Source organism: Chiloscyllium punctatum, chromosome 34 (genome assembly GCF_047496795.1).
Source record: "Chiloscyllium punctatum isolate Juve2018m chromosome 34, sChiPun1.3, whole genome shotgun sequence".
Lineage (NCBI taxonomy): Eukaryota > Metazoa > Chordata > Chondrichthyes > Orectolobiformes > Hemiscylliidae > Chiloscyllium > Chiloscyllium punctatum.
In genome coordinates, this window is record NC_092772.1 from 51,505,018 (window position 1) to 51,532,069 (window position 27,052).

The 27,052-nt window shown below is 51.7% G+C and overlaps 1 protein-coding gene across 5 annotated transcripts in view; it reads right to left on the bottom strand.

Annotated features, from left to right (window-relative positions):
* LOC140458836 (uncharacterized) overlaps positions 1-27,052 on the bottom strand; it is a 62,197-nt gene that overhangs the window by 11,308 nt on the left and 23,837 nt on the right. For 3 of the 5 annotated variants that reach the window (XM_072553515.1, XM_072553513.1, XM_072553514.1), the window contains exons 2-5: positions 15,691-15,886; positions 9,420-9,755; positions 4,126-4,431; positions 2,669-2,791 (exon numbers count right to left, since the gene is read on the bottom strand). In XM_072553515.1, coding sequence (XP_072409616.1) covers positions 2,669-2,791; positions 4,126-4,431; positions 9,420-9,755; positions 15,691-15,739 — 814 coding nt within the window. In that variant the 5' untranslated portion in view covers positions 15,740-15,886. Of the gene's footprint in view, positions 1-2,668; positions 2,792-4,125; positions 4,432-9,419; positions 9,772-13,921; positions 13,998-15,690; positions 15,887-27,052 lie in introns of those variants that run through there. The other 2 variants (XM_072553516.1, XM_072553517.1) reach the window with 2 other exon arrangements.

Consider the following 27,052-nt stretch of genomic DNA (forward strand, 5'->3'; position numbering starts at 1 on the left):
CAGTAACTGCAGTGTGTACCATCCCCTCCCTCCCCCCACCGACCCTCAGTAACAGCAGTGTGTACCATCCCCTCCCTCCCCCCCACCGACCCTCAGTAACTGCAGTGTGTACCATCCCCTCCCACCCCCCCACCGACCCTCAGTAACAGCAGTGTGTACCATCCCCTCCCCCCCCCACACCGACCCTCAGTAACTGCAGTGTGTACCATCCCCTCCCCCCCCCCACCGACCCTCAGTAACAGCAGTGTGTACCATCCCCTCCCTCCCCCCCCGACCCTCAGTAACTGCAGTGTGTACCATCCCCTCCCTCCCCCCACCGACCCTCAGTAACTGCAGTGTGTACCATCCCCTCCCTCCCCCCACCGACCCTCAGTAACTGCAGTGTGTACCATCCCCTCCCCCCCCCCCCGCCCCTCAGTAACAGCAGTGTGTACCATCCCCTCCCTCCCCCCACCGACCCTCAGTAACAGCAGTGTGTACCATCCCCTCCCCCCCCCCCCGCCCCTCAGTAACAGCAGTGTGTACCATCCCCTCCCTCCCCCCCCCTCAGTAACTGAAGTGTGTACCATCCCCTCCCTCCCCCCCACCGACCCTCAGTAACAGCAGTGTGTACCATCCCCTCCCTCCCCCACCGACCCTCAGTAACAGCAGTGTGTACCATCCCCTCCCTCCCCCCACCGACCCTCAGTAACAGCAGTGTGTACCATCCCCTCCCTCTCCCACCGACCCTCAGTAACTGCAGTGTGTACCAACCCCTCCCTCCCCCCCACCGACCCTCAGTAACAGCAGTGTGTACCATCCCCTCCCTCTCCCACCGACCCTCAGTAACTGCAGTGTGTACCATCCCCTCCCTCCCCCCACCGACCCTCAGTAACAGCAGTGTGTACCATCCCCTCCCTCCCCCCACCGACCCTCAGTAACAGCAGTGTGTACCATCCCCTCCCTCTCCCACCGACCCTCAGTAACTGCAGTGTGTACCATCCCCTCCCTCCCCCCCACCGACCCTCAGTAACAGCAGTGTGTACCATCCCCTCCCTCCCCCCACCGACCCTCAGTAACTGCAGTGTGTACCATCCCCTCCCTCCCCCCACCGACCCTCAGTAACTGCAGTGTGTACCATCTACAAGACCCACTGCAGAAACTCACCAAAGTCCCTCAGGCAGCACCTTCCAAACCCACGGCCACTTCCATCGAGAAAGACAAGGGGCAGCAGGTACATGGGAACACCACCCCTCTGAAATTCCCCCTCCGAGCCCCTCACCATCCCGACTTGGAAATCTATCGGCCATTTCTTCCTGGGTCAGAATCCTGGGATTCCCTCCCTCAGGGACATTGTGGGTCTACCCTACAGCACATGGACTGCAGCGGGTCAAGAGGGCAGCTCACCCCCACCTTCCCAAAGGGGGGGGCAACTAGGGACAGGGCAGTAAATGCTGGGTCCACCCATAATCTATGCATATGAAATGTTATAAGACATGAACCAGTTACTGTTCTGTGCTCCTTTTGTATTGATTTTGCCAGGACTTAAGGGTCTGAGTTATCGGGACAGGCTAGGACCTTTCTCTTTAGAGTGTAGGAGACTGAGGGGGGACCTTATCGAGGTGTCTCAGATCGTGAGGGGCATGGACAGGGTGAACGCTCTCAGTCTTTTCCCCAGGGTTGGGGAATCGAGGACCAGAGGGCATCAGTTAAAGGTCAGAGAGGAAAGAATAAAAGGGAACCTGAGGGACAACTTTTTTACACAGAGGGTGGTACGCATATGGAATGAGCTGTTGGTGGAAGGGGTTGGGGGGGGTACATCAACAACATTTAACAGGCATCTGGACAAATGTATGGATAGGGAAGGTTGGGAAGGATATGGGCCGTGAGCAGGGAAATGGGGATTAGCACAGATGGACATTTGGGTCAGCACGGACCAGTTAGGGCCGAAGGTCCTCTCTCTGCACTGTAGGACTCTACGTCCCTAAGAAGGGCAGTTTATTCTAAGTAATTTGGGAACTGGTAAACCTTCCTAAATGTCGGCCCAGCCAGTGACACTCAAACCCCGTGAATAAGTAAACTGGAAAAAATAAATATTGTTTTCCCAATTGAACTTTGCAACACAGAAACTGAATGAAGGAATACGCGCAGTGTAGACACCAGAGCTCTCTCTCTCTCTCTCTCTCTCTCTCTCTCTGTCTCTCTCTCTCTCTCTCTGTCTCTCTCTCTCTGTCTCTTTCTCTGTCTCTCTCTGTGTCTGTCTCTCTCTGTCTCTCTCTCTCTGTCTCTCTCTCTCTCTCTCTCTGTCTCTCTCTCTCTCTGTCTCTCTCTCTGTCTCTCTCTCTCTCTCTCTCTCTGTCTCTCTCTCTCTCTCTCTCTCTCTCGGTATCTCTGAATAAAAACAGAAAGAGCTGTGGATGCTTTAAATCAAGAACAAAGGCAGAAGTTGCTGGAAAAGCTCAGCAGGTCTGGCAGCATCCGTAGAGAGAAATCAGAGTTAACGTTTCAGATTCTGAGGAAAGCTCACCAGGCCTGTTAACTGATTTCTCTGCACAGATGCTGCCATACCTGCTGAGCTTCACCAGCAATTTCTGTATTTCTCTCTCTCTCTCTCTCTCTTTTTCCCTGTCCCAGTGTTTTGGATTTTCAGAAATGAACAGGAAATCGATGGGTGCAATCAAAATCTCACCAGGCTGGTTTTGTTGACGAACTGCTGGCCTCTTATAAGCGAGCATCGCTGAGGCGATTAAACACAGCACCCCGATAATGGCCAGGCTGACGCCAGAGATGAGCGAGATTTCGGGAAAAGACCCTGGAAGGAATAAGATTGGTGCATCTGTGATTTGAACTCTGGTTCCTTGACGTTGTCTCGCACCCCTTTCCTTTCCAAAACACAGCCTGAGTTTTGCCCTACTCTCGTTCGGAGAGTAGACATCTGCATTCTACAATAGCTGCACATAGAGTCATAGAGATGTACTGCACGGAAACAGACCCTTTGGTCCAACCTGTCCATGCTGACCCAGATATCCCAACCTAAACTAGTCCCATTTGCCTTCACTTGGCCCATATCCCTCCAAACCCCTTCCTATTCATGTCCCCATCCAGGTGCCTTTGAAATGTTAACATTGTACCACCCTCCACCACATCCTCTGGCAGCTCATTCCATACACACACCACCCTCTGCGTGAAAAAGTTGCCCCTTAGGTCTCTTTTATATCTTCCCCCTCTCACCCTAAACCTACGCCCCTCTAGTTCTGGACTCTCCCACCCCAGGGGGAAAAGACCTTGCCTATTTACCCTATCCATGTCCCTCATGATTTTATAAACCTCTATAAGGTCACCCCTCAGCCTCCGACGCTCCGGGGAAAACAGCCCCAGCCTGTTCAGCCTCTCCCTGTAGCTCAGACCCTCCAACCCCGACAACATCCTTGTAAATCTTTTCTGAGCCCTTTCACGTTTCACACCATCCATCCTTTGTGATATCCACCGATTCTGACTGACAGCATCAGCAGTCCTTACTGTCCCCAGAATGGGGTAGTGAGTTGGGGAGTGGCTGGGTGGGAAGGGGCGCGCACTACATGCCTCCAGACCCCTCTGTCCCATTCATCCCCACACATCCAGGCCCCTCCTGCCTTTGCCCTCACTCCAGAGAGGAATGTTGTAATCCACAGGCTATTCCCATGGTACCCCTCCCCCCCACCCCCCCCCCACCCCCCCAACAAAGACCCCAAAGCCAACTGAGACTGGAGAATCATTGACCCTGAGGTAGATGTTGCGAGTTCCCACCAAAACATTTTTTTCCGATCCACCGGGTGGAGGGGCAGTAACTGGATTCTCTTCGAGGGGTTTGGTGTAGATCTGTTGTGCCAAAGGGCCGGTTTCCACACTGTCAGGTTTCTGTGAATTCTATGGGTTCGAACCGGGGGTCCCTGGGGCTGTGGGGCAGCAGTGCTAACCACTGCCCCAAGGTGGCACCCAAATATGTTTGAAGGGGCTTTGGTCTGGTCCATAACAAGTGACAAACTAAGCCTTTGAGGGTTTCGCAATGTGGCCCATCTGAGTGACTCCATTGCCTCTGTCTGTCCCCCTGTACCTCCCCTGCTTCCTGGATGCTAAGGGAGCGTTGGAAGTGGCCGCGCAACGTACCTGCCACCTCCAGCCACTTGCTGTAAGTAGCGGCCGTCCTGTTGTTCAGGGTCAAGGTTAGCGTATACTCCCCGGAGTCCCTCCTTTGGAAGCAGCTGATGTTGAACGTTCCCGAGTTCAGCATGTGCCTGCTGCCCCTCACGATGGGAGCACCATCGCGTGTCCACTGGAACTCCAGCTTGCTCGTGGCGCCGTGCGCCAAGCGTGGATCCCACTTGACGTCATGGCTATGGATGGGCTCCGATAGTTCTGTGGTGAAGCTCACGGTTTCCCCCGGGGTCAGGGCGTTCACTGGAGTCACCTTCACTGCAGGAGCAAAGTGGTGAGAGCAGCTGGTAATGGCGCCAGCGATAACGTTGGCAACCCAGAGGCCTGGGCTTTGACCTGGGTTCCCAATCCCGCAACAGCCACGCGCAGAAATCAAATTCGATTCGTCAACGTGCAATTGTCTCAGCGAGGAAAAACGCCACCGAGCGAACACCAACTGTCGTTAAAATTACCCATGTCTCATTCCCATCTGTCCGTTCGGAAAGGAAGCTGGTTCCGTCAGGTAGAGTGGTGATGAAAAAGCAAGGGAGACTTCCCTCTATCAGCCAACACTATGATCTCTACAGCCAGGAAGCTACAATGGAACAGACATTAGAGAACACTGGGAAAAGTTCAGTCAGTCTGGCGGTATCCGTGGAGAGAGAGCAAAACAGATTTCTGATCCACTGACCAGTCTGAAGGAGAGTCATACCAGGCTTAAAAACGTTAACTTTGTTACTCTCTCTTCACTGATGCTGCCAGACCTGCTGAGTTTCTCCAGCATCCCCTGTCTATGTGTCAGATTCCTAGCTTTCACTTGATTGTTTTGGAGCTGGGTGTAACATGTAGCCCAGATATTGGTGTCATGGCGGCTCAGTGTTTCACACTGCTGCCTCCCGATGCCAGGGACCTGGGTGAGAATCCAGCGAGTGGAGTTTGCACATTCGCCCTGTGTCTGCGTGAGTTTCCTCCGGGTGCTCCAGTTTCCTCCCACAGTCCAAAGATATGCAGGTTAGGATGGATTGGCCATGGGAAATTGTCTCACAGTGCCCAGGGATGTGTAGGTTAGGGTGATTGGCCATGGGAAATTGTCCCATAGTGCCCAGGGATGTGCAGGTTAGGGTGGATTGGCCATGGGAAATTGTCCCATAGTGCCCAGGGATGTGCAGGTTAGGGTGGAATTGGCCATGGGGAAATTGTCCCATAGTGCCCAGGGATGTGCAGGTTAGGGTGGATTGACCATGGGAAATTGTCCCATAGTGTCCAGGGATGTGCAGGTTAGGGTGGATTGGCCATGGGAAATTGTCCCATAGTGCCCAGGGATGTGCAGGTTAGGGTGGATTGGCCATGGGAAATTGTCCCAAGTGTGTCGGGAATGTGCAGGTTCGGGTGGATTGGCCATGGGGAATTGTCCCAAGTGTGTAGGGAATGTGCAGGTTCGGGTGGATTGGCTATGGGAAATTGTCCCGTATTGTCCAGGGATGTGCAGGTTAGGGTGGATTGGCTATGGGGAATTGTCCTTGTAGTGTACAGGGATGTGTAGGTTAGGGTGGATTAGTCAGGGGTAAACATAGGATAAGGGGCATGGGTCTGGGTGGGTTACTCTTTGGAGGATTGGTGTGGACCTGTCGTGTCGAAGGGTCTGTTTCCATTCGGTGGGGATTCTACGATGCCGCGTGCAGTTCTGGTCCGTGTGTTTTTTGGAAGGATGGGGATTGTACTGGAGGGAGGGAGGGAGGGAGTGGGGTATTTGCCGAGGAGATGACCCAGCAATCTGCCTGGGATGGGGTTACCAGGCTAGGAAGGGAGGCTGATTCGTATTGGGAGGTGCAAAGAAAGCTGAGGGGGTGATCTGGTTGAGAATGACGGACGTTTGAGGGATGTCGGTTGGGTTTATTCATTCACGGGATGAGGGTATCTCTGGCTAGACCAACATGTATTTCCCCATTCCTAACTAACCAGGGGACAGTTAAGAGTCAACCACGTTGCTGTGGGTCTGGAGTCACGTGTTGCCCCAGACTAGGTAAGGATGGCAGTTTCCTTCCCTGAAGGACATTGGTGACCCAGATGGGATTTTCCAACAATGGATTCATCATGAGACTCTTGAATTCAGATATGAAATTCACATTCCATCATCTGCTATGATGGAATTTGAACCAAATTCCCAGGACCATTCCCTGGGTTGCGGTTAACAATCCAGCAATAGTACCACATGACCTTTACCTCCCCTACATTGTCAAATGTCCCTCCTTTGTAGCCTGGTCAATAACCATGGTTACGGCTAAGTTAACAATAAACTGGCTTTGGAAGTCATGAGAAGTCCTCTCACTCCTTTACCCCCCAAATATGACTTCCCAGTGGATGTAGGTTTGCTCGCTGAGCTGGAAGGTTCATTTTCAGACGTTTCGTCACCATTCTAGGTAACATCATCAGTGAGCCTCCGGTAAAGCGGCGATGATATGGCCCGCTTTCTATTCATGTGTTTAAGCTTCCATGGGTTGATGATGTCATTTCCCGTGGTGACATCAGTTCCACTGGTGACACCATTTCCTGTTCTTTTTCTCAGAGATCGGTAAATGGGGTCCAAGTCAATGTGTTTGTCGATAGAGTTCCGGTTGGAATGCCATGCTTCTAGGAATTCTCGCGTGTGTCTCCGTTTGGCTTGTCCTTGGATAGATGTGTTGTCCCAGTTGAACTGGTGTCCTCTCTCAGCCGTATGTGAGGATAGTAGTGAGAGAGGATCATGTCGCTTTGTGGCTAGTTGGTGTTCATGTATCCTGGTGGCTAGCTTTCTGCCTGTTTGTCCAATGTAATGTTTGTTACAGTTCTTGCACGGTGTTTTGTAATGCGTAATGTCTGTATGATGTCTTATAAGTTCATTAGCTGCTGTTTTAGTGTGTTGGTGGGTTTGTGGGCTACCATGATGCCAAGGGGTCTGAGTAGTCTGGCAGTCATTTCTGAGATGTCTTTGATGTAGGGGAGAGTGGCTCGGGTTTCTGGACATGTTCTGTCTGCGCGTTTGGGTTTGTTGCTGAGAAATCTGGGGACTGTGTTCATTGGGTACGTTCTTTTTGAGTACATGGTATAAGTGATGTTCCTCTGCTCTGCGTAGTCCCTCTGTGCTGCAGTGTGTAGTGGCTCATTGAAATAATGTTCTGATGCAACTTAGTTTGTGGGTGTTGGAATGATTGCTTCATTAGTTCAGTATTTGTTCTGTATGTGTTGTTTTCCTGTCGGTGCTGGTTTGAAGATCCCCATTGGCTGTTCGCTCAACTGTGACATCTAGGAACGGCAGTGTGTTGTTGCTTTCCTCCTGTTTAGTGAATTTTATGCCAGTGAGGGGATTATTGATGAGTCTTGAAGGTTTCCTCTAATTTGTTTCATTTAATGATGACAAAGGTGTCATCCACGTAGTGGACCCAAAGTTTGGGTCGGATGGTTGGCAGAGCTGTTTGTTCAAGTCTCTGCTAAGAACCCTGATATCAGAGACCCCATTGGTGCTCTGTTGGTTTGTTGTTGAAGGTGAGGTGGGTGGTAAGGCATTGGTCCACTGGCTTGATGATACTGTCCTTGCTGATGAAGATGGTGGTGTTTGGTGCATGTGTCTTTGGTCTTCTAATAGTGTAGTCAGGGTTACCTTGGCCAGGTAGATGTTGGTGAATATGAGCAGGGCTGTTCCATCAAAGGAGACCATTATTTCATCCTCTTCTATCTTGGTGTCTTTGATGGCCTTCAGGAATTCTTGGGTGGAGTGGATGGAGTGCCGTTAGTGTTTCAGTCTATAGTGTAGTTCCTTGGCCAGTCTGTAAGTTGGTGTTCCAGGTAGCGAGACTATGGGTCCGAGGGGGGGCTCCTGGTTTGTGAATTTTGGGTACTCCATAGAAGAGTGGTGTATTGGATCCATCTGGCTTCATTTTTTGGAAGTTGGTCTGATTTAATTCTCCAGATTTCTGAAGCTTTTTGAATAGGGCTGTGATTCGGTTCTCTCGTTGTGGGTCATGTCTATCACCACCTGTTGGTAAGTGTTGGTATCTGCAACCAGTACATTCACTTTCTCGATGTAGTCTATTTAGTTAAAAATGGCCATCAAGCATCTTTTGTCAGACGCAGCAGCTATTGAACTTGAAAGAGCTGACACAGACAACAAGCAAAGCTAATCTCATTTACAAAATACCGTGCTAGAACTGTAACAAACACTACATTGGACAAACAGGCAGAAAACCAGCCATCAGGATACATGAACATTAACTAGCCACAAGATGACATGACCTCTCTCACTGGTATCCTTACATAAGGATGTGGGAGAACACCACTTTGACTGGGACAACACATCCATCCAAAGACAAACAGAGGCACGCATGAGAATTCCTAGAAGCAGCCAGAACTGTATCAACAAACACATCGCCTCAGAACCCATTTGGGGAAAAGAACAGGAAATGACATCACTGCAGGAAATGACCCCTCCACACGAAATGACCTCGCCAACCCAAGGAAGTGTAAATACATATATAGAAAGTGGGTCATACCACCAGTGCTTCACCAGAGGCTCACTGTTGATGTTATCTAGTGTGGTGACGAAACGTCTGAAAATGAACCTTCCAGCCCAACGAGCAAACTTGCAACCTGAGGCACAAATCTTCTCAAAATACCTTCCCACTTTCTATTTTTTTTTAAAAAAATCAACCCGGTCAGAGATGTTACACTGAACCTCGGGCACAGGTGGGACTTGAACCTGGATCTCTCGGGCCTGGGGAACGGACTCTACCTCTGCACTGCAGGAGGTCTCTTTGCTCTACCTTTCATCCTTGCTGGAGCACACACTGTAACCTGCCTTCCCCACCCCCACCCACCCCCTGCATTGACTGCAAAGGAAAAGTCGACACATCACAGAGATAGCGATCTGGTTTACTCACTCATAAAATATGGGAACTCCCCTGACCAGAGCAGAATTTACTGCCTTAATTGCCCACAGGGCAGTTAAAGTCAACCACATTGAGTCAAATATTGTTCCAAAGCAGGCAAGAACAGTAGCCTCCTTCCCGAAAGAATCCCGGCAATAGATTCATCATTCGAATCTTAATTCCAGCCTCGCTATTCTTTTATCGAATTTACATCTCACCATCGGTCGCAGCAGGATTTGAACCTGGGTCCTTGGGTGGATAATCTAATGACTGAAGCGGCTGGGACATCACCTTTCCTCCTCGCCCTCCAAAAGCAGCTGTGGTCTGTGGAATGAGCTGGTGTTACCTGGAAAGACGGAGCCTTACCTCGAAAAACGAGCAGCTCGATCCCCCGAATATACACGGTCTCGGCCTGCCCGCGGACCTCGCAATAATAGGACCCACCGTCCCGCAGTGTCGGCGTGAGCAGGATTGAGAAGTCTCTCGTCTGAAAGCAGTCAGCCCGATTGAAGGTGACTTTGTCAGTGTTGCCTTGGCAAGGGAGGCTGGCGTTGTCGATCCTGCTTATGAGGTGTTTATTCTCTGAGGAAGAATTTCTCCGAAGCCAACTGACAGCCACTGGTTGAAAACTCACGTTGGAACAGGGCAGCAGGACCTCAGTGGAATCCATGGAAATGATATTGGTCTTGGTCACAGTCGAGCCTGTTAACAGGGAAGTCTGTTTTGAGTCATTTTGATTTATTGCAGCCCCTCGCGCCTAAGTACAGTGAAAAGTTCTGTTTTGCATGCAGTACAGACAGATCATCCAATACAAAGATCACAGGGGTGATTGAACGAGCGAGGAACGCATCTGCACACAAAGCGAGATCGGTGTTGGGTGTGAAATTTGAGAGATCCGTTCGGGAGTCTAACGAGAGCGGGGAAGAAGCTGTTCCCGTACCTTCTGCCTGACGGACGGGGTTGGAGGGGATTATAACCGGGGTGGGAGGGCCCTGTGAGAATGTTGGCTCCCATTCCCGATGGAGTCCATGGATGGGAGGTTGGTTCCCGTGATGGTCTGGGCTGTGCCCACCACCTTCTGTAGTTTCTCACCGTCCCTGGGCAGAGCAGTTTCCATACCAGGCCGTGTCACCCCCCCGGACAGTACCCTCTCAATGGGGCATCTGTAGCAGTCGGTGAGGGTCCGTATGGACAGGTGGGATTGCCTGAGGCTCCTGGGGAAGAGGAGACTTTGCTGTGCTTGTGTTTTGAAGGGACAATATGACCAAGATGTCAAATTATGAAGAATATTTCACTCTGCAGGTCTGTCACACCATGCATTCCATGGTTCATTGTAATGTTCGGAATGTTTTAATCAGGAAGGCGAAAAAAATAGCAGAAGGAGGCCATTCAGCCCATCGATCCTGCTCTGACATTCAGTGGGATCGCTGTTGATCTGATCTCCACTTTCCTGCCTTTTCCCCTTGAGTCCCCTTCAGGACCGAACTCCATCTTTACAAACTTCAGGTCCTAACCTCGGCAGCCCTCTCGGCTAAAGAGTTCCACAGATTCCCGCCCTTCTCACAGAAGGAATTCCTCCTCATCTCTGACTTCAAAGGGAGACCCCCTTCTCCTGAGACGATGTCCCTCTGACCCTAGACTCTCCCACACAAGGGGGAAGGAAACCTCACCTCATCTCCCCCCCCCCCCGCCGACAAGAATATTCCCGTGAATCTGGTACATTTCCATAAAGGTCTCATCCCCTTTATCCAAACTCCGATGAATAAATCATAGTAAAATTGTGAGGGGGAGTATAGGTAAGGCAGCTGTCTTTTCCCTAGGGTTGGGGATTCCAAGACTCAGGAATGTCACCTCCTTGTGTTAACTGCGATAGTCACGTGGAAGGTATTGGTGAGACCACATTTGGTGTCGTGCGTACAATCCTGGTTGCCTTCCTACCGGAAGGATGTTGTTAAATGGTTCAGAAAATATTTACCAGGACGTTGCCGGGACTGGAGGGTTTGAGCTACAGGAGGTGCTGGAGGACTGGTACAATGACAACACTTAAAAGGTACCTGGATGGGGATATGAATAGGAAGGGTTTGGAGGGATATGGGGTAAATGCAAGAAAATAAGATGAGCTTTATTCAGGGGTATATATGGATTGGCATGGGGGAGTGGGGCCAAATGGCTGTTTCAATGCTTCCTTTCTCCATAGTGGCCAACAAACTGAAAGAGGGTGAAACCTCAGTGGTCACAGATGACAATGAAGCTGAGGGAGACATTAATTTCAGGAACTTAATGTCGGAAAGCAGCTGGGTATGGAGGAAGAGGCTTCTCTCTGTCTCCATTTGGTGTGTTGGACCAAAGGGTCTGTTTCTGTGCTGTATGACTCTATATGGGGCAGGGACAGCAGAGATAAGAAGCTCTTGGTTCAATAACAAGGAGGGGGATAGGGATAATAACTTGAAAGGCAAGAGGGTTAGAGAGGGTTTGAGGAAATGGTGGGGGTGCAGTTGGGATGGAAAATCTCACGACTATTTGAAAGTACATGGATGACCACTTGGGACTCTCGTAATATTCGAGGCTATGGGGCGAGAGCAGGGAAGAGGGACTTGTGTACATAAACTTGGACTAACGACAGTTGCGTCGGTGGAACAACTTGATGGGCCGAAGGGCCACAACTCCATAATTCTATTCCATGAGGAGAAATGTCTTTGCCCAGAGGGCGGGAGGAGACTGCGGAATTCTCCATCACGGAAAGCAGTTGAGACCGAAGCATTTTCACAACTGCAAACATCTAAATGGGTATATGAATTGGGAGGGTTTGGAGGGATAGGGGCCGAGTGCTGGCAGGTGGGACTAGATTGGGTTGGGATATCTGGGTCAGCATGGACGGGTTGGACCGAAGGGTCTGTTTCCGTGCTGTACATCTCTATGACTCTATGATTCTAAGAAGGGGGTGGATTGTAGTTCTCAGGGTTAAAGGGATCAATGGGGGAGAAAGTTGGAGTGAACAGCAGAGCAGGCTAGAAGGGCCGAACAGCCTCCTCTTACCCCCATTTCCACTTTGTTTCAATGTTTGAAGATGGAAAGGTTTGTTTTTTATTAACAGACGAGAGTCAGTTCTTGTCATCAACATGTTGGTCAGTACACAGCCGACAGAAACATTAATATTTAAAACGATATGGAATTGTGTGTTCCCAGTGTTTCTGGGTCTTGTCGACTCTCTGGTGAACGGCCGACTCCTCTCCCCTGAATGATGATACCCTCTATGGACGGGGAGTTCCAAACCATTTTCCTTTCGTTTATTCATTTGTGGGATGTGGATGTCACTGAATGGGCCCCGTCCCTAGTTGCCCCCCTTGAGAAGGTGGGGGGGAGCTGCCCTCTTGACCCGCTGCAGTCCACGTGCTGTAGGGTAGACCCACAATGTCCCTGAGGGAGGGAATCCCAGGATTCTGACCCAGCCAGACTGAAGGAACTCTCTAGAACCCCTCTGCCTGCCCAATACTCTGAGATTGGCCATGTTCGTCTCTCAACTCTGTGCCACATTTTAGCCACCCCCTCCCCACCTGAAGTCGTCAATTCGGACCACCCCCCCCTCCCCCCCCCAAGACCATCTCTGTAAAAAGCGCCTGAGTTGTGGCCCGCTCTGGGCTCATCGGCCGGGGAAGCCCTCATCGGTGCTTTTGTCACCTCGGGACTCGGCCAGTTTCCTACTCTGGCCTCTTCCACAGCTTTCAGCCCTCCACCTTTGGTGACTGTGCCTCCCTTGACTAGGCCTGGACTTTTGGACGTCCATCGTACACCCTTCACCAGCAACACCCCCTCTTCCCCTCCCCAACTCCAACTCCCATCAATCCAGCGGCACCTCTCTGTCCTCTCCCACCCTGGAGACTTCAGCGTCATGCCTTACTTGTGACGTTTCACGCGGCCTGTCTCAGGACACTTTGTTTCTCTAAAGGTGCTAGACAAATGCAGATTTTCTTTCATGTGTGGGATGTGACCGGGCCCAGGATTTATTGCCCATTCCTACTTGCCCCTTGAGAAGGTGGGACTGCGACCAGACCTGGGTGTCTCGGTGGAACAGTCCCTGAAGGTTGGGAGGCAGGGGGAGCAAGCAGTGAGGGGAGCTGATGATGTGCTGGCCTTCCTAGCGAGAGGATTGGAGTATCGCAGTGAGGGGCGTCCTGCTGCAGTTACCCAGGGCCTAGCTGAGGCCACTCCTTGAGGACTGTGTGCAGTTTCGGTCTCCTGGTCTTGAGGGAGGGACATTCCCGCTATTGAGGGATCCCAGCGAAGGTTCAGCAGACTGATTCCCGGGAATGACACATGAGGGAAGGCTGGATCGACTGGGCTTGGACTCACTGGAATTTCGGGGAATGTGGGGGTGGATTCTCGTAGAAACATATACAATCCTGTTGGGACTGGGCAGGCTGGACGTGGGAGAAATGTTGGGAAAATCCAGAACGAGGGGGTCACAGTCGAAGACTAAAGGGGGAAGCCATTCCGGATTGAGATGAGGGAGAATTTCTTCCCTCAGGGAGTTGGGAATCTGTGGAATTCTCTCCCACAGGAAGCTGTTGAGGGCCAGTTCATTAGATATATCCAAGAGGGAGCTGGATGTGGATCATGGGGCTAAAGGGATCAAGGGGAGAGGGTGGGAATGGGATCCTGAGATTGTACAGTCAGCCATGATCGGAGTGGATGGTGGACCAGGCTGGAAGGGCCGAATGGCCTCCTCCTTCTCCTTCGTTCTTGGTAGACTGAAGGATGTAAAAGGAAGTGAGGAAGGAGGTATAGTTGAGGCAGGCGTTGGCAGTGTCAGAGATGCAAGAAGACAACTCTATGCTGTTTCTGACACGACTGATCAATCTCCTCCTCACCTCAGGGGCCAGAGTTACATAATTCCGATGAGACATATGTTCCCTTTGTGTTTTGCACGGAAGTCTTGCGCAAGGTCGTAACCGTTTTCTGTGCTCAGTGCATCAAAAACAGAAGTTCAGATGACAAGGACAGTCTGTGCACACACACATATTTCATTTGTTTTCTTGAGAGCAATGGCCAGCGATACTGCTTTGTAACTTCAGAGAGATTAACCATCACGTCCTATCAGCTTGAACACAACTCATCAAACCATCTGCGTGTCCGAAGGTTATGAAATTTGCAACTTGATCTCTTCCTTGAATGTCACTTCATAACTCCACGAAAAGTCATCTGTGCATTTTGGAAAAGCAAATCAAGGCAGGACTTATATCCTTAATGGGAAGGTCTTAGGGAGCATTGCCTTGGAGTGCAGATTCATAGCTCCTTGAAAGTGGAGTCGCAGGTCGATAGGATAGTGAAGAAGGCATTTGGTATGCTTTCCTTTATTGGTCAGAGTATTGAGTACAGGAGTTGGGAGGTCATGTTGCGGCTGTACAGGACATTGGTTAGGCCACTGTTGGAATATTGCGAGCAATTCTGGTCTCCTTCCTATTGGAAAGATGTTGTGAAACTTGAAAGGGTTCAGAAAAGATTTACAAGGATGTTCCCAGGGTTGGAGGATCTGAGCTACAGGGAGGGGCTGAACAGGCTGGGGCTGTTTTCCCTGGAGCGTCGGAGGCTGAGGGGTGACCTTATAGAGGTTTATAAAATCATGAGGGGCATGGATAGGATAAATAGACAAAGTCTTTTCCCCCTGGGGTGGGGGAGTCCAGAACTAGAGGGGCATAGGTTTAGGGTGAGAGGGGAAAGATATAAAAGGGACCTAAGGGGCAACTTTTTCACCCAGAGGGTGGTACGTGTATGGAATGAGCTGCCAGAGGAAGTGGTGGAGGCTGGTACAATGACAACATTTAAAAGGCATCTGGATGGGGACATGAATAGGAAGGGGTTTGGAGGGATATGGGCCAAGTGAAGGCAAATGGGACTAGATTAATTTAGGGTATCCAGTCAGCATGGACGGGTTGGACCGGATGTGTGCGTTTTTATGCTATATGACTCTGTGACATAACCCTGAGATAGACAGACAGACAGACAGACACAGAAACAGTTAACTGTATGGATCGATGGATATTCAGATAAATACGCAGAGACATGCAGACAAATGATCAGACAGATACAGAGACGCACACCCAGATCGACAGATAGAAAGACGGACAGACACACAGATGGATTGTTTGATGGATACATGTTTAGCATGTGGAACAACAGATAAACAGTCGGACAGAGAAACAGACAGAAAGATAGCCAGACACACACACACACAGGCACACACTCACACACACACACACACACACACACATACACACACACACACGCACACACACACACACACGCACACACACACACAGACACACAGACACACACACACAGACACACACACACTCACACGCATGCACACACGCATGCACGCGCACACACACACAGACAGGCACACACTCACACACACACGCACACGCACGCACACATGCACGCACGCACACACACATACACACGCACGCACACACACGCACGCACACACACACACACTCACACACACACTCACACGCACACACACACGCACACCGCCACACAGGTACACGCACACACGCACACCGCCACACAGGTGGAAGAACAGAGACAGTGAACTGAAAAGCAGCTGCGTATCGAGCTGCTCAGATGATGTCCCTACCTGGAGAGATGGCCCTGAAGATGAGGAGATACCAGATGAGAGAATCCATTGCCCTCAGTGTCGGTGTGGAGAATGCGGAGGGTGCAGTAACAGCTGCTGACGATATAACCTTCCACTTGCTGTGGAGACTGAGCTGCTGTAAACTGGACTCCACCAATGAGACCGGCCATCACTTATCACTGATCTGTACTGACAGCTGGGGTGACACAAAGACTCACACTTAGCTGGAACTCTACAAACTGTTTAACCTGAATCCTGAAGATGGCAACGTTCACAGAAATGCTGTGATTTTCCTGTTTTCCGATAATCCTGTGGATTGCTCTATATTTTTTTCTCTCGAACGGAGATTACTGACCCTTCCCCTGACCACTGCAGTGTCTCTACCTCATGTTGTAGCTCTGCATATTTTATGGTTCTCACTCACTCCAAAACGGGAAGAGAATGTCAGATCAAGTCAGGTTTTGTTTACGGGTAAGTGAAATGTCTGTAGAGAGGTGAAGGCATCACACAAAGATTTAAGAAATTCGATTACTTACAGTGTGGAAACAGGCCCTTTGGCCCAACAAGTCCACACCGACCCTCTGAAGAGCGACCCACCCAGACCTATTCCCCTACACCTAACACTACAGGCAATTCAGCATGGCCAATTCACCTGACCTTCACATCTTTGGACTGTGGGAGGAAACCAGAGCACCCGGAGGAAACCCACGCAGACACGGGGAGAATGTGCAAACTCCACACAGTCAGTCGCCTGAGGCGGGAATTGAACCCGGGTCTCTGGCACTGTGAGGCAGCAATGCTAACCACTGTGCCACTGTGCAGCCCACCGTGCTCCCCATCCTTCCCGGAATGTGCCGAGCAGAACTGAATGCAGTTCTCTCAGTGCGGCCTAACTAAAATCCGATAAAGCTGCAGCCTGACATCCTGACTCACGTACTCAGTTACCCGAGCAATAAAAGGCGTTTAATACTGATTGGAAGTTTGTGAATGGTTTACAACTGATCTAAATCCACCACAATTCTCTCAGATTACCTGACAAATTTGAGAAGGGAATGTGAATGAAAAGCCAGTTTAATTCTCACACACAAAAAGACTGAGATAACATTTCAGTTTGAACTGACAACGAGCAGTTGACTTCTCTATCGGAAAAGGAGCAGGTAATGCCCACCTCGATCTGAGAGAATCTACCAATTACACCTTGAAGTTCAGTGAGGACCATTTTATCTCCCACAATCAACATCCTGGGGATTATTATTGATCAGAAACTCAACTGACCATAGAAATAACGTGGCTGCAAGATTAGGACCGAAGCCTGTAAATCGGAAGTGAGAAACACACATCCTGTCAACTCTAGCTCTGCTTCTCATAGTTTTGTAGACTAATATCAAGTCTCCCCTCGGCCTCTGTCGCTGGAGAGATTTTTCGAGGCGCTCCTTCAAGTTGACACCCCCTAATCCAGGCTTCATCCCTGGGAAACCTCCACATCCTCACTGGAACCAAGCAACACCAAACCTGTCCCACCATCGACAAGGCCCAAGGCAGGAGGGTGAGGGAATACTTCCCACTTGCCCCTGGGTGGGGGCAGCTCCAACAACACTCGAGAAGCTCGACACCATCCAGGGACAAAGCAGCCCCCACACCCACAAACATCCCCTCCCTGCCCCCACCGACGCTCAGTAACAGCAGTGTGTACCATCCCCTCCCTCCCCCCACCGACCCTCAGTAACAGCAGTGTGTACCATCCCCTCCCTCCCCCACCGACCCTCAGTAACTGCAGTGTGTACCATCCCCTCCCTCCCCCCACCGACCCTCAGTAACTGCAGTGTGTACCATCCCCTCCCTCCCCCCACCGACGCTCAGTAACAGCAGTGTGTACCATCCCCTCCCTCCCCCCACTGACCCTCAGTAACAGCAGTGTGTACCATCCCCTCCCTGCCCCCCCACCGACCCTCAGTAACAGCAGTGTGTACCATCCCCTCCCTCCCCCCCACCGCCCCTCAGTAACTGCAGTGTGTACCATCCCCTCCCTCCCCCCCACCGACCCTCAGTAACTGCAGTGTGTACCATCCCCTCCCTCCCCCCCACCGCCCCTCAGTAACTGCAGTGTGTACCATCCCCTCCCTCCCCCCCACCGCCCCTCAGTAACAGCAGTGTGTACCATCCCCTCCCTCCCCCCCACCGACCCTCAGTAACTGCAGTGTGTACCATCCCCTCCCTCCCCCCACCGACCCTCAGTAACTGCAGTGTGTACCATCCCCTCCCTCCCCCCACCGACCCTCAGTAACAGCAGTGTGTACCATCCCCACCCTCCCCCCACCCTCAGTAACAGCAGTGTGTACCATCCCCTCCCTCCCCCCACCGACCCTCAGTAACAGCAGTGTGTACCATCCCCTCCCTCTCCCCCACCGACGCTCAGTAACAGCAGTGTGTACCATCCCCTCCCTCCCCCCACCCTCAGTAACAGCAGTGTGTACCATCCCCTCCCTCCCCCCACCCTCAGTAACAGCAGTGTGTACCATCCCCTCCCTCCCCCCCCACCGACCCTCAGTAACTGCAGTGTGTACCATCCCCTCCCTCCCCCCCCACCGACGCTCAGTAACAGCAGTGTGTACCATCCCCTCCCTCCCCCCACCGACCCTCAGTAACAGCAGTGTGTACCATCCCCTCCCTCCCCCCCACCGACCCTCAGTAACTGCAGTGTGTACCATCCCCTCCCTCCCCCCCCCACCGATGCTCAGTAACAGCAGTGTGTACCATCCCCTCCCTCCCCCCACCGACCCTCAGTAACAGCAGTGTGTACCATCCCCTCCCTCCCCCCACCGACCCTCAGTAACAGCAGTGTGTACCATCCCCTCCCTCCCCCACCGACCCTCAGTAACAGCAGTGTGTACCATCCCCTCTCTCCCCCCACCCTCAGTAACAGCAGTGTGTACCATCCCCTCCCTCCCCCCCCACCGACCCTCAGTAACAGCAGTGTGTACCATCCCCTCCCTCCCCCCACCCTCAGTAACTGCAGTGTGTACCATCCCCTCCCTCCCCCTCACCGTCCCTCAGTAACAGCAGTGTGTACCATCCCCTCCCCCCCCCACCGACCCTCAGTAACTGCAGTGTGTACCATCCCCTCCCTCCCCCCCACCGACCCTCAGTAACTGCAGTGTGTACCATCCCCTCCCTCCCCCCCACCGACCCTCAGTAACAGCAGTGTGTACCATCCCCTCCCTCCCCCCCCACCGACCCTCAGTAACAGCAGTGTGTACCATCCCCTCCCTCCCCCACCGACCCTCAGTAACTGCAGTGTGTACCATCCCCTCCCTCCCCCCCACCGACCCTCAGTAACAGCAGTGTGTACCATCCCCTCCCTCCCCACCCACCGACCCTCAGTAACAGCAGTGTGTACCATCCCCTCCCTCCCCCACCGACCCTCAGTAACAGCAGTGTGTACCATCCCCTCCCTCCACCACCGACCCTCAGTAACTGCAGTGTGTACCATCCCCTCCCTCCCTCCCCCCACCGACCCTCAGTAACAGCAGTGTGTACCATCCCCTCCCTCCCCCACCGACCCTCAGTAACAGCAGTGAGTACCATCCCCTCCCTCCCTCCCCCCACCGACCCTCAGTAACAGCAGTGTGTACCATCCCCTCCCTCCCCCCACCGACCCTCAGTAACTGCAGTGTGTACCATCCCCTCCCTCCCCCATCGACCCTCAGTAACAGCAGTGTGTACCATCCCCTCCCTCCCCCCCCCGACCCTCAGTAACAGCAGTGTGTACCATCCCCTCCCTCCCCCACCGACCCTCAGTAACTGCAGTGTGTACCATCCCCTCCCTCCCCCCACCGACCCTCAGTAACTGCAGTGTGTACCATCCCCTCCCTCCCCCCACCGACCCTCAGTAACTGCAGTGTGTACCATCCCCTCCCTCCCTCCCCCCACCGACCCTCAGTAACAGCAGTGTGTACCATCCCCTCCCCCCCACCGACCCTCAGTAACAGCAGTGTGTACCATCCCCTCCCTCCCCCCCCACCGACCCTCAGTAACAGCAGTGTGTACCATCCCCTCCCCCCCACCGACCCTCAGTAACAGCAGTGTGTACCATCCCCTCCCCCCCCCACCGACCCTCAGTAACAGCAGTGTGTACCATCCCCTCCCTCCCTCCCCCACCGACCCTCAGTAACTGCAGTGTGTACCATCCCCTCCCTCCCCCCACCGTCCCTCAGTAACAGCAGTGTGTACCATCCCCTCCCCCCCCCACCGACCCTCAGTAACAGCAGTGTGTACCATCCCCTCCCTCCCTCCCCCACCGACCCTCAGTAACTGCAGTGTGTACCATCCCCTCCCTCCCCCCACCGTCCCTCAGTAACTGCAGTGTGTACCATCCCCTCCCTCCCCCCCCGACCCTCAGTAACAGCAGTGTGTACCATCCCCTCCCTCCCCCACCGTCCCTCAGTAACAGCAGTGTGTACCATCCCCTCCCTCCCCCCCCCGACCCTCAGTAACAGCAGTGTGTACCATCCCCTCCCTCCCCCCACCGTCTCTCAGTAACAGCAGTGTGTACCATCCCCTCCCTCCCCCCACCGACCCTCAGTAACAGCAGTGTGTACCATCCCCTCCCTCACCCCACCGACCCTCAGTAACTGCAGTGTGTACCATCCCCTCCCTCCCCCACCGACGCTCAGTAACAGCAGTGTGTACCATCCCCTCCCTCCCCCCCACCGACCCTCAGTAACAGCAGTGTGTACCATCCCCTCCCTCCCCCCACCGACCCTCAGTAACAGCAGTGTGTACCATCCCCTCCCTCCCCCCACCCTCAGTAACAGCAGTGTGTACCATCCCCTCCCCCCCCCCATCGACCCTCAGTAACAGCAGTGTGTACCATCCCCTCCCTCCCCCCACCGACCCTCAGTAACAGCAGTGTGTACCATCCCCTCCCTCCCCCCACCGACCCTCAGTAACAGCAGTGTGTACCATCCCCTCCCTCTCCCCACCGACCCTCAGTAACTGCAGTGTGTGCCATCCCCTCCCTCCCTCCCACCGACCCTCAGTAACTGCAGTGTGTACCATCCCCTCCCCCCCCCACCGACCCTCAGTAACAGCAGTGTGTACCATCCCCTCCCCCTCCACCGACGCTCAGTAACAGCAGTGTGTACCATCCCCTCCCCCCCCCACCGACGCTCAGTAACAGCAGTGTGTACCATCCCCTCCCTCCCCCCCCACCGACCCTCAGTAACTGCAGTGTGTACCATCCCCTCCCTCCCCCCACCGACGCTCAGTAACAGCAGTGTGTACCATCCCCTCCCTCCCCCCCCACCGACCCTCAGTAACTGCAGTGTGTACCATCCCCTCCCTCCCCCCACCGACACTCAGTAACTGCAGTGTGTACCATCCCCTCCCTCCCCCACCGACCCTCAGTAACAGCAGTGTGTACCATCCCCTCCCTCCCCCCACCGACACTCAGTAACTGCAGTGTTGAGAGCTACAAAATGAGATCGTGGCTGGGAGCCGGGTGTGTTAGTGTGTGTGTTTGCGTGTGTGGGTGTGAGTGTGATTGTGAATGTGTCTGTGTCTGTGTGAGTGTGTGTGTGTGATTGTATGTGTGCGATTGTGTGTGTCAGTGTGTGTGTCTGTGTGAGTGTGCATTTGAGTGTGTCTGTGAATGTTTGTGTCTGAGTGTGTGCGTGTGTGTGAGTGTGTGTGTATATGTGTGTGAGTGTGTCTTCGTGTTCGTGTGTGTGTGAGAGTGTGTGTATGTGTGTGTGAGTGTGTCTTCGTGTTCGTGTGTGTGTGAGGGTGTGTGTGTCTTTGTTTGGGTGTGTGTGTGAGATTGTGGGTGAGAATGTATGTGTGAGCCTGTGTCTGTGTGTGTTTGTATGCGTTAGTGTGTATGTGTGTGTGCGTGAGTGTGTGATTGTGTGTGTGAGTGGGTGTGTGTGAGTATATGAGTGTGTGTGCATGTGAATGTATGTGTGAGTGTGTGTGAGAGTGTGTACGTGTGTGTGTGTCTGTGTGTTTGTGTGTGTGTGCGTGTGTGTCTGTGTGTGGGTATGGGTGTGAGTATGAGTGTGAGTGTGTAAGAGTGTATGTGAGTGTGTGTGAGTTTGTGTGCGTATGTCTGTGTGTTTGTATGTGTTAGTGTGTGTACGTGAGTGTGTAAGTATGTGTGAGTGTGTATGTGCGTTTGTGTGTGAGTTTGTGAGTTTGTGTGTGAGCGTATGTGTGTGTGTGTGTGTAAGTTTGTGTGTGAGTTTGAGTGTGAGTGTGTGTGTGTATGAATGAGTGTGTCTATGAGTGTGTGTGTGAGTGTGTTTGTGAGTGTGTGTGTGTGCCTGTGTGTGTGTGTGCGTGAGTGTGTGTGTGTGTGTGTGTGTGTGTGAGTGTGTGAGTGTGTGTGCGTGTGTCTATGTGTTTTTGTATGTGCTCGTGTGTGTGTGAGTGTGAGTATGTGTATGTGAGCGTGAGTGTGAGTGTGTGAGTGTGTGCGTGTGTGTGTGAATGTGTGTGTGAGTGAGTGCGTGTGTGTGAGTATGTGAGTTTGTGTGTGAGGGTGAGTGTGTGAGTGTCTGTGAGTGTGTGCGTTTGAGTGTGTGTGAGTGTGCGTGTTCAAGTGTGTGTGTGTGAATGTGTGTGTGAGAGTGTGTGAGTGTGTGTGTTCCTGTGTCTGTGTTTGTATGTGCTTGTGTGTGTGAATGTGTGCGAGTGTGAGTGTGAGTATGTATGTGTAGGTGTATGTGTGTCTGTATGTGTGATTGTGCGTGTGAGTGTGTGTGTGTATGTGTCAGTGTGAGTGTGTTAGTGTAAGGGTGTGGGTCTGTGTGTGTGAGTCTGTGTGTGTGTGTGACCGTATGCGTGTGAGTATGTGAGTGTGTGTGTGTGAATGTGTGAGTGTGCGCGAGTGTGTTCGTGTGGGTTTGTGTATCTGTGTGTGAGTGTGAGTGTGTAAGTGTGAGTTTCTGTGAGTGTGTGTTTGTGAGTGTGAGTGTGTGTGTTTGTCAGTGTGTGTCAGTGCATGTGAGTGTGGGTGTGTGTATCTGAGTGTGTGTGAGTGTGAGTGTGTGCGTGGGAGTGTGTGTGTGTGAGTGTGCATGAGAGTGAGTGTGTATGTTAGGGTGAGTGTGTGAGTGTGTGTGCGAGTTTGTGTGGCTGTGTGTGAGTGTGTATGTGAATGTGAGTGTGTGCATGTCTGTGTGCGTGTGAGTGTGTATGAGTGTGTGTGTGAGTGTGTGTATGTGAGTGTGTGTGTGTGTGAGTGTGTGTGTGAGTGTGTGTGAGTGTGTGTGTGTGTTTGTGAGTGTGTGTGTGAACGTGTGTGAGTGTGTGTGTGAGTGTGTGTATGTGAGTGTGTGTGTGAGAGTGTGTCTGTGTGTGTGATTGTGAGCGTGAGTGTGTGTGAGTGTGTGTGTGCGTGTGTGAGTGTGAATGTGGGTGGGAGTGTGTGAGTGTGAGTGTGTGTGTGTGACTGTGTGAGTGAGTGTGTGAGCATGTGTGTGTGTCTGTGTGTAAGTGTATGTGTGAGAGTGTGTGAGTGTGTGTGTGTGTGTCTGTGTGTTTGTATGTGAGTGTGAGTATGTGAGTGTGTGAGAGTGTGTGAGGGAGAGTGTGTGCGTGAGTATGTGAGTGTGAGTGAATGTGAGTGTGTGCGTGTAAGTTTGAGTGTGTGTGTTATTGTGAGTGTGTGTGTGTGGATGTGAGTGTGAGCGTGTGTGTGTCTGTGTGTGAGTGTGTGTGTGTGAGTGTGAGCATGTGTGGGAGTGTGTGAGTGTGTGTGTGAGTGTGAGTGTGTGTGTATGAGTATGAGCATGTGTGTGTGTGAGTGGGTGTGTGTGAATGTATGAGTATGTGTGAGTGTGCGTGTGTGTGTGTCTGTGTGTTCGTGTGTGCATGAGTATGTGTGTGTCTGTATGTGTGTGTGTGTATGAGCGTGTGTGAGTGTGAGTGTGTGTGTGAGTGTGTGAATATGTGTGAGTTTGTATGCGTGTGTGTGTGCGTGTGTCTGTGTGTGTTTGTATCTGCTAGTGTGTGTGTGCCTGAGTGCGTGAGTGTGTGTGAGTTGGAGTGCGTGAGTGTGTGTGTGAGTGTGAGTGTGTGTGAGTGAGTGTGTGTGAGTGCGAATGTGTGTGTGAGTGGGCGTCTGTGTGTGTGAATGTTTGTGTGTCTGTGTGTGCTTGAGTATGTGTGTGTCTGTGTGAGTGTGTGTGAGTATGTGAGTGTGTGAGAGTGTGTGAGTGTGAGTGTGTGTGTGAGTTGGTGTGAGTATGTGAGTGTGTGAGAGTGTGTGAGTGTGTGAGTGTGAGTTTTTATGCGTGTGTCTATGTGTCTGTGTTTGTTTGTATGTGTTAGTGTGTGAGTGTGAGTGTGTGTGAGTGATTGTGTGTGAGTGCGAGTGTGTGTGACTGTGAGTGTGTGTGTGAGAGTGAGTGTGTGTGTGAGCCTGAGTGTGAGTGTGTCTGTGTGTGTGAGTGTATGTGTGTGAGTATGTCTATCTCTGTGTGTCTCTGTGTGTGAGTGTGGATGTGAGTATGAGGGTGTGTGTGAGTGTGTGTGTGTGTCTGTGTGTTTGTATGTGAGTGTGAGTATGTGAGTGTGTGAAAGTGTGTGAGGGAGAGTGTGTGTGTGAGTATGTGAGTGTGAGTGTGTGTGAGTGTGTGCGTGTAAGTTTGAGTGTGTGTGTTATTGTGAGTGTGTGTGTGTGGATGTGAGTGTGAGCATGTGTGTGTCTGTGTGTGAGTGTGCGTGTGTGTTAGTGTGTGTGTGAGTGTGAGCATGTGTGTGAGTGTGTGTGTGTGAGTGTTTGTGTGTGTGTATGTGCATGTGTATCTGTGTGTTTGTGTGTGTGTTCGTGTGTGTGAGTGTGTGTACGTGTGTGTGTCTGTGTGTGAGTGAGTGTGCGACTATGTGTGTGTCTATGTGTGCGTGTGTGTGAGCATGTGAGTTTGTGAGAGTGTGTGAGTGTATGTGCGTGTGTGTGAATGTGTGTGAGTTTGTATGTGTGTGTGCGTGTGTCTGTGTGTTTGTATGTGCTAGTGTGTGTGCGTGAGTGTGTGAGTGTGTGAGTGCGTGAGTGTGAGAGCATGTGTGTGAGAGTGCGGGTGTGTGTGTGAATGTGGGTGTTAGTGTGTATGTCTGTGTGTGTGTGTGTGTGAGTGAGTGTGTGTCTGTGTGTCTGTATGTGTGATTGTGTGTGTGTGTGTGTGAGTGTGCATGTCTGTGTGTATTTGTATGTGTGTGTGTGTCTGTGTGTGTTTGTGTGTGTGTGAGTGTGTGAGAGTGTGTGAGTGTGTGTGTGGGAGTGTGTGTGTGTGTCTGTGTGTGTGAGTGTGTGTTTGTGTGTGAGTGTTTATGAGAGTGTGTGAGTGTTTGTGTGTTTGTGTGTGAGTATGTGCGTCTGTGTGTGAGTGTGTGAGAGTGTGTGTGTGAGTGTGTGTGTGTGTCTGTGTGTGTGATTGTGTGCATGAGTGTGTGTGTGAGTGTGAGTGAGTGTGACTGTGGGTGTGAGTGTGAGTGTGTGTGTGAGTGAGTGTATGTGTGAGTGTGAGCATGTGTAAGTGTGTGTGAGAGTGTGTAAGTGTGTGTGAGTGTGTATGTGTGTGTATCTGTGTGTTTGTTTGTGAGTGTGAGTATGTGAGTGTGTGTGTGTGACTGTGAGTGTGTGTGAGTGAGAGTGTGTGTGTGTGTGTGAATGTGTGCGTGTATGTTTGAGTGTGTGTGTTTGAGTGTGTGTTTGTGTGGCTGTGTGTGTGACTGTGAGTGTGTGTGTTTGAGAGTGAGTGTGTGTTTGAGTGTGTGTGTCTGTGTGCGTGACTGTGAGTGTGGATGTCAATGTGAGTGTGTGTGTGTCTGTGAGTGTGTGTGTGTATGTGTGAGAGTGTGTGAGTGTGTGGGAGTGTGTGAGTGTGTGTGTGAGTATGAGTGTGTGTGTATGAGTGTGAGCATGTGTGTGTGTGAGTGGGTGTGTGTGAGTGTGTGTGAATGTGTGAGTGTGTGTGAGTGTGCGTGTGTGTGTCTGTGTGTTCGTGTGTGCATGAGTATGTGTGTGTCTGTGTGTGCGTGTGTGTATGAGAGTGTGTGAGTGTGAGTGTGTGTGTGAGTGTGTGAATATGTGTGAGTTTGTATGCGTGTGTGTGTGCGTGTGTCTGTGTGTGTTTGTATCTGCTAGTGTGTGTGTGCCTGAGTGCGTGAGTGTGTGTGAGTTGGAGTGCATGAGTGTGAGTGTGAGTGTGTGTGAGTGAGTGTGTGTGAGTGCGAATGTGTGTGTGAGTGGGCGTCTGTGTGTGTGAGTGAGTGTGTGAGTGTTTGTGTGTCTGTGTGTGCTTGATTATGTGTGTGTCTGTGTGTGCGTGTGTGTGAGTATGTGAGTGTGTGAGAGTGTGTGAGTGTGAGTGTGTGTGTGAGTGTGTGTGAGTATGTGAGTGTGTGAGAGTGTGTGAGTGTGTGTGTGAGTGTGTGAGTGTGAGTTTTTATGCGTGTGTCTATGTGTCTGTGTGTGTTTGTATGTGTTAGTGTGTGAGTGTGAGTGTGTGTGAGTGCGAGTGTGTGTGTGACTGTGAGTGTGTGTGAGAGTAAGTGTGTGAGTGATTGTGTGTGAGTGCGAGTGTGTGTGTGACTGTGATTGTGTGTGAGAGTGAGTGTGTGTGTGAGTGTGAGTGTGTGTGAGTGATTGTGTGTGAGTGCGAGTGTGTGTGTGACTGTGAGTGTGTGTGAGAGTGAGTGTGTGTGTGAGTGTGAGTGTGTGAGTGCGAGTGTGTGTGTGACTGTGATTGTGTGTGAGAGTGAGTGTGTGTGTGAGTGTGAGTGTGTGAGTGATTGTGTGTGAGTGCGAGTGTGTGTGACTGTGAGTGTGTGTGTGAGAGTGAGTGTGTGTGTGAGCCTGAGTGTGAGTGTGTCTGTGTGTGTGAGTGTATGTGTGTGAGTATGTGTATCTCTGTGTGTCTCTGTGTGTGAGTGTGGATGTGAGTGTGAGGGTGTGTGTGGGTGTGAGTCTGGTGTGCGTGTGTCTGTGTGTGTCTGTGTGTGTGAGTGTGTGTGTGGGAGTGTGTGAGTGAGTGTGTGTGTGAGAGTGTGTGAGTGAGTGTATGTGTGTGTGTGTGAGTGTGTGTGTGTCTGTGTGTTCGTGTGTGTGTTTGTGTATGTGTGTGTGAGTGGATGTGTGTGTGAGCGTGTGAGTGTGTGTGTCTGTGTGTGTGAGTGTGTATGAGCATGTGTGTGAGTGTATGTGTATGTCTGTGTGTTCGTGTGTGCATGAGTATGTGTGTGTCTGTGTGTGTGTGAGTATGTGAATATGTGAGTGTTTGTGTGAGCTTGTGAGTGTGTGTGAGTTTGTATGCGTGTGTGCGTGTGTCTGTGTGTTTGTATGTGGTAGTGTGTGTGAGTG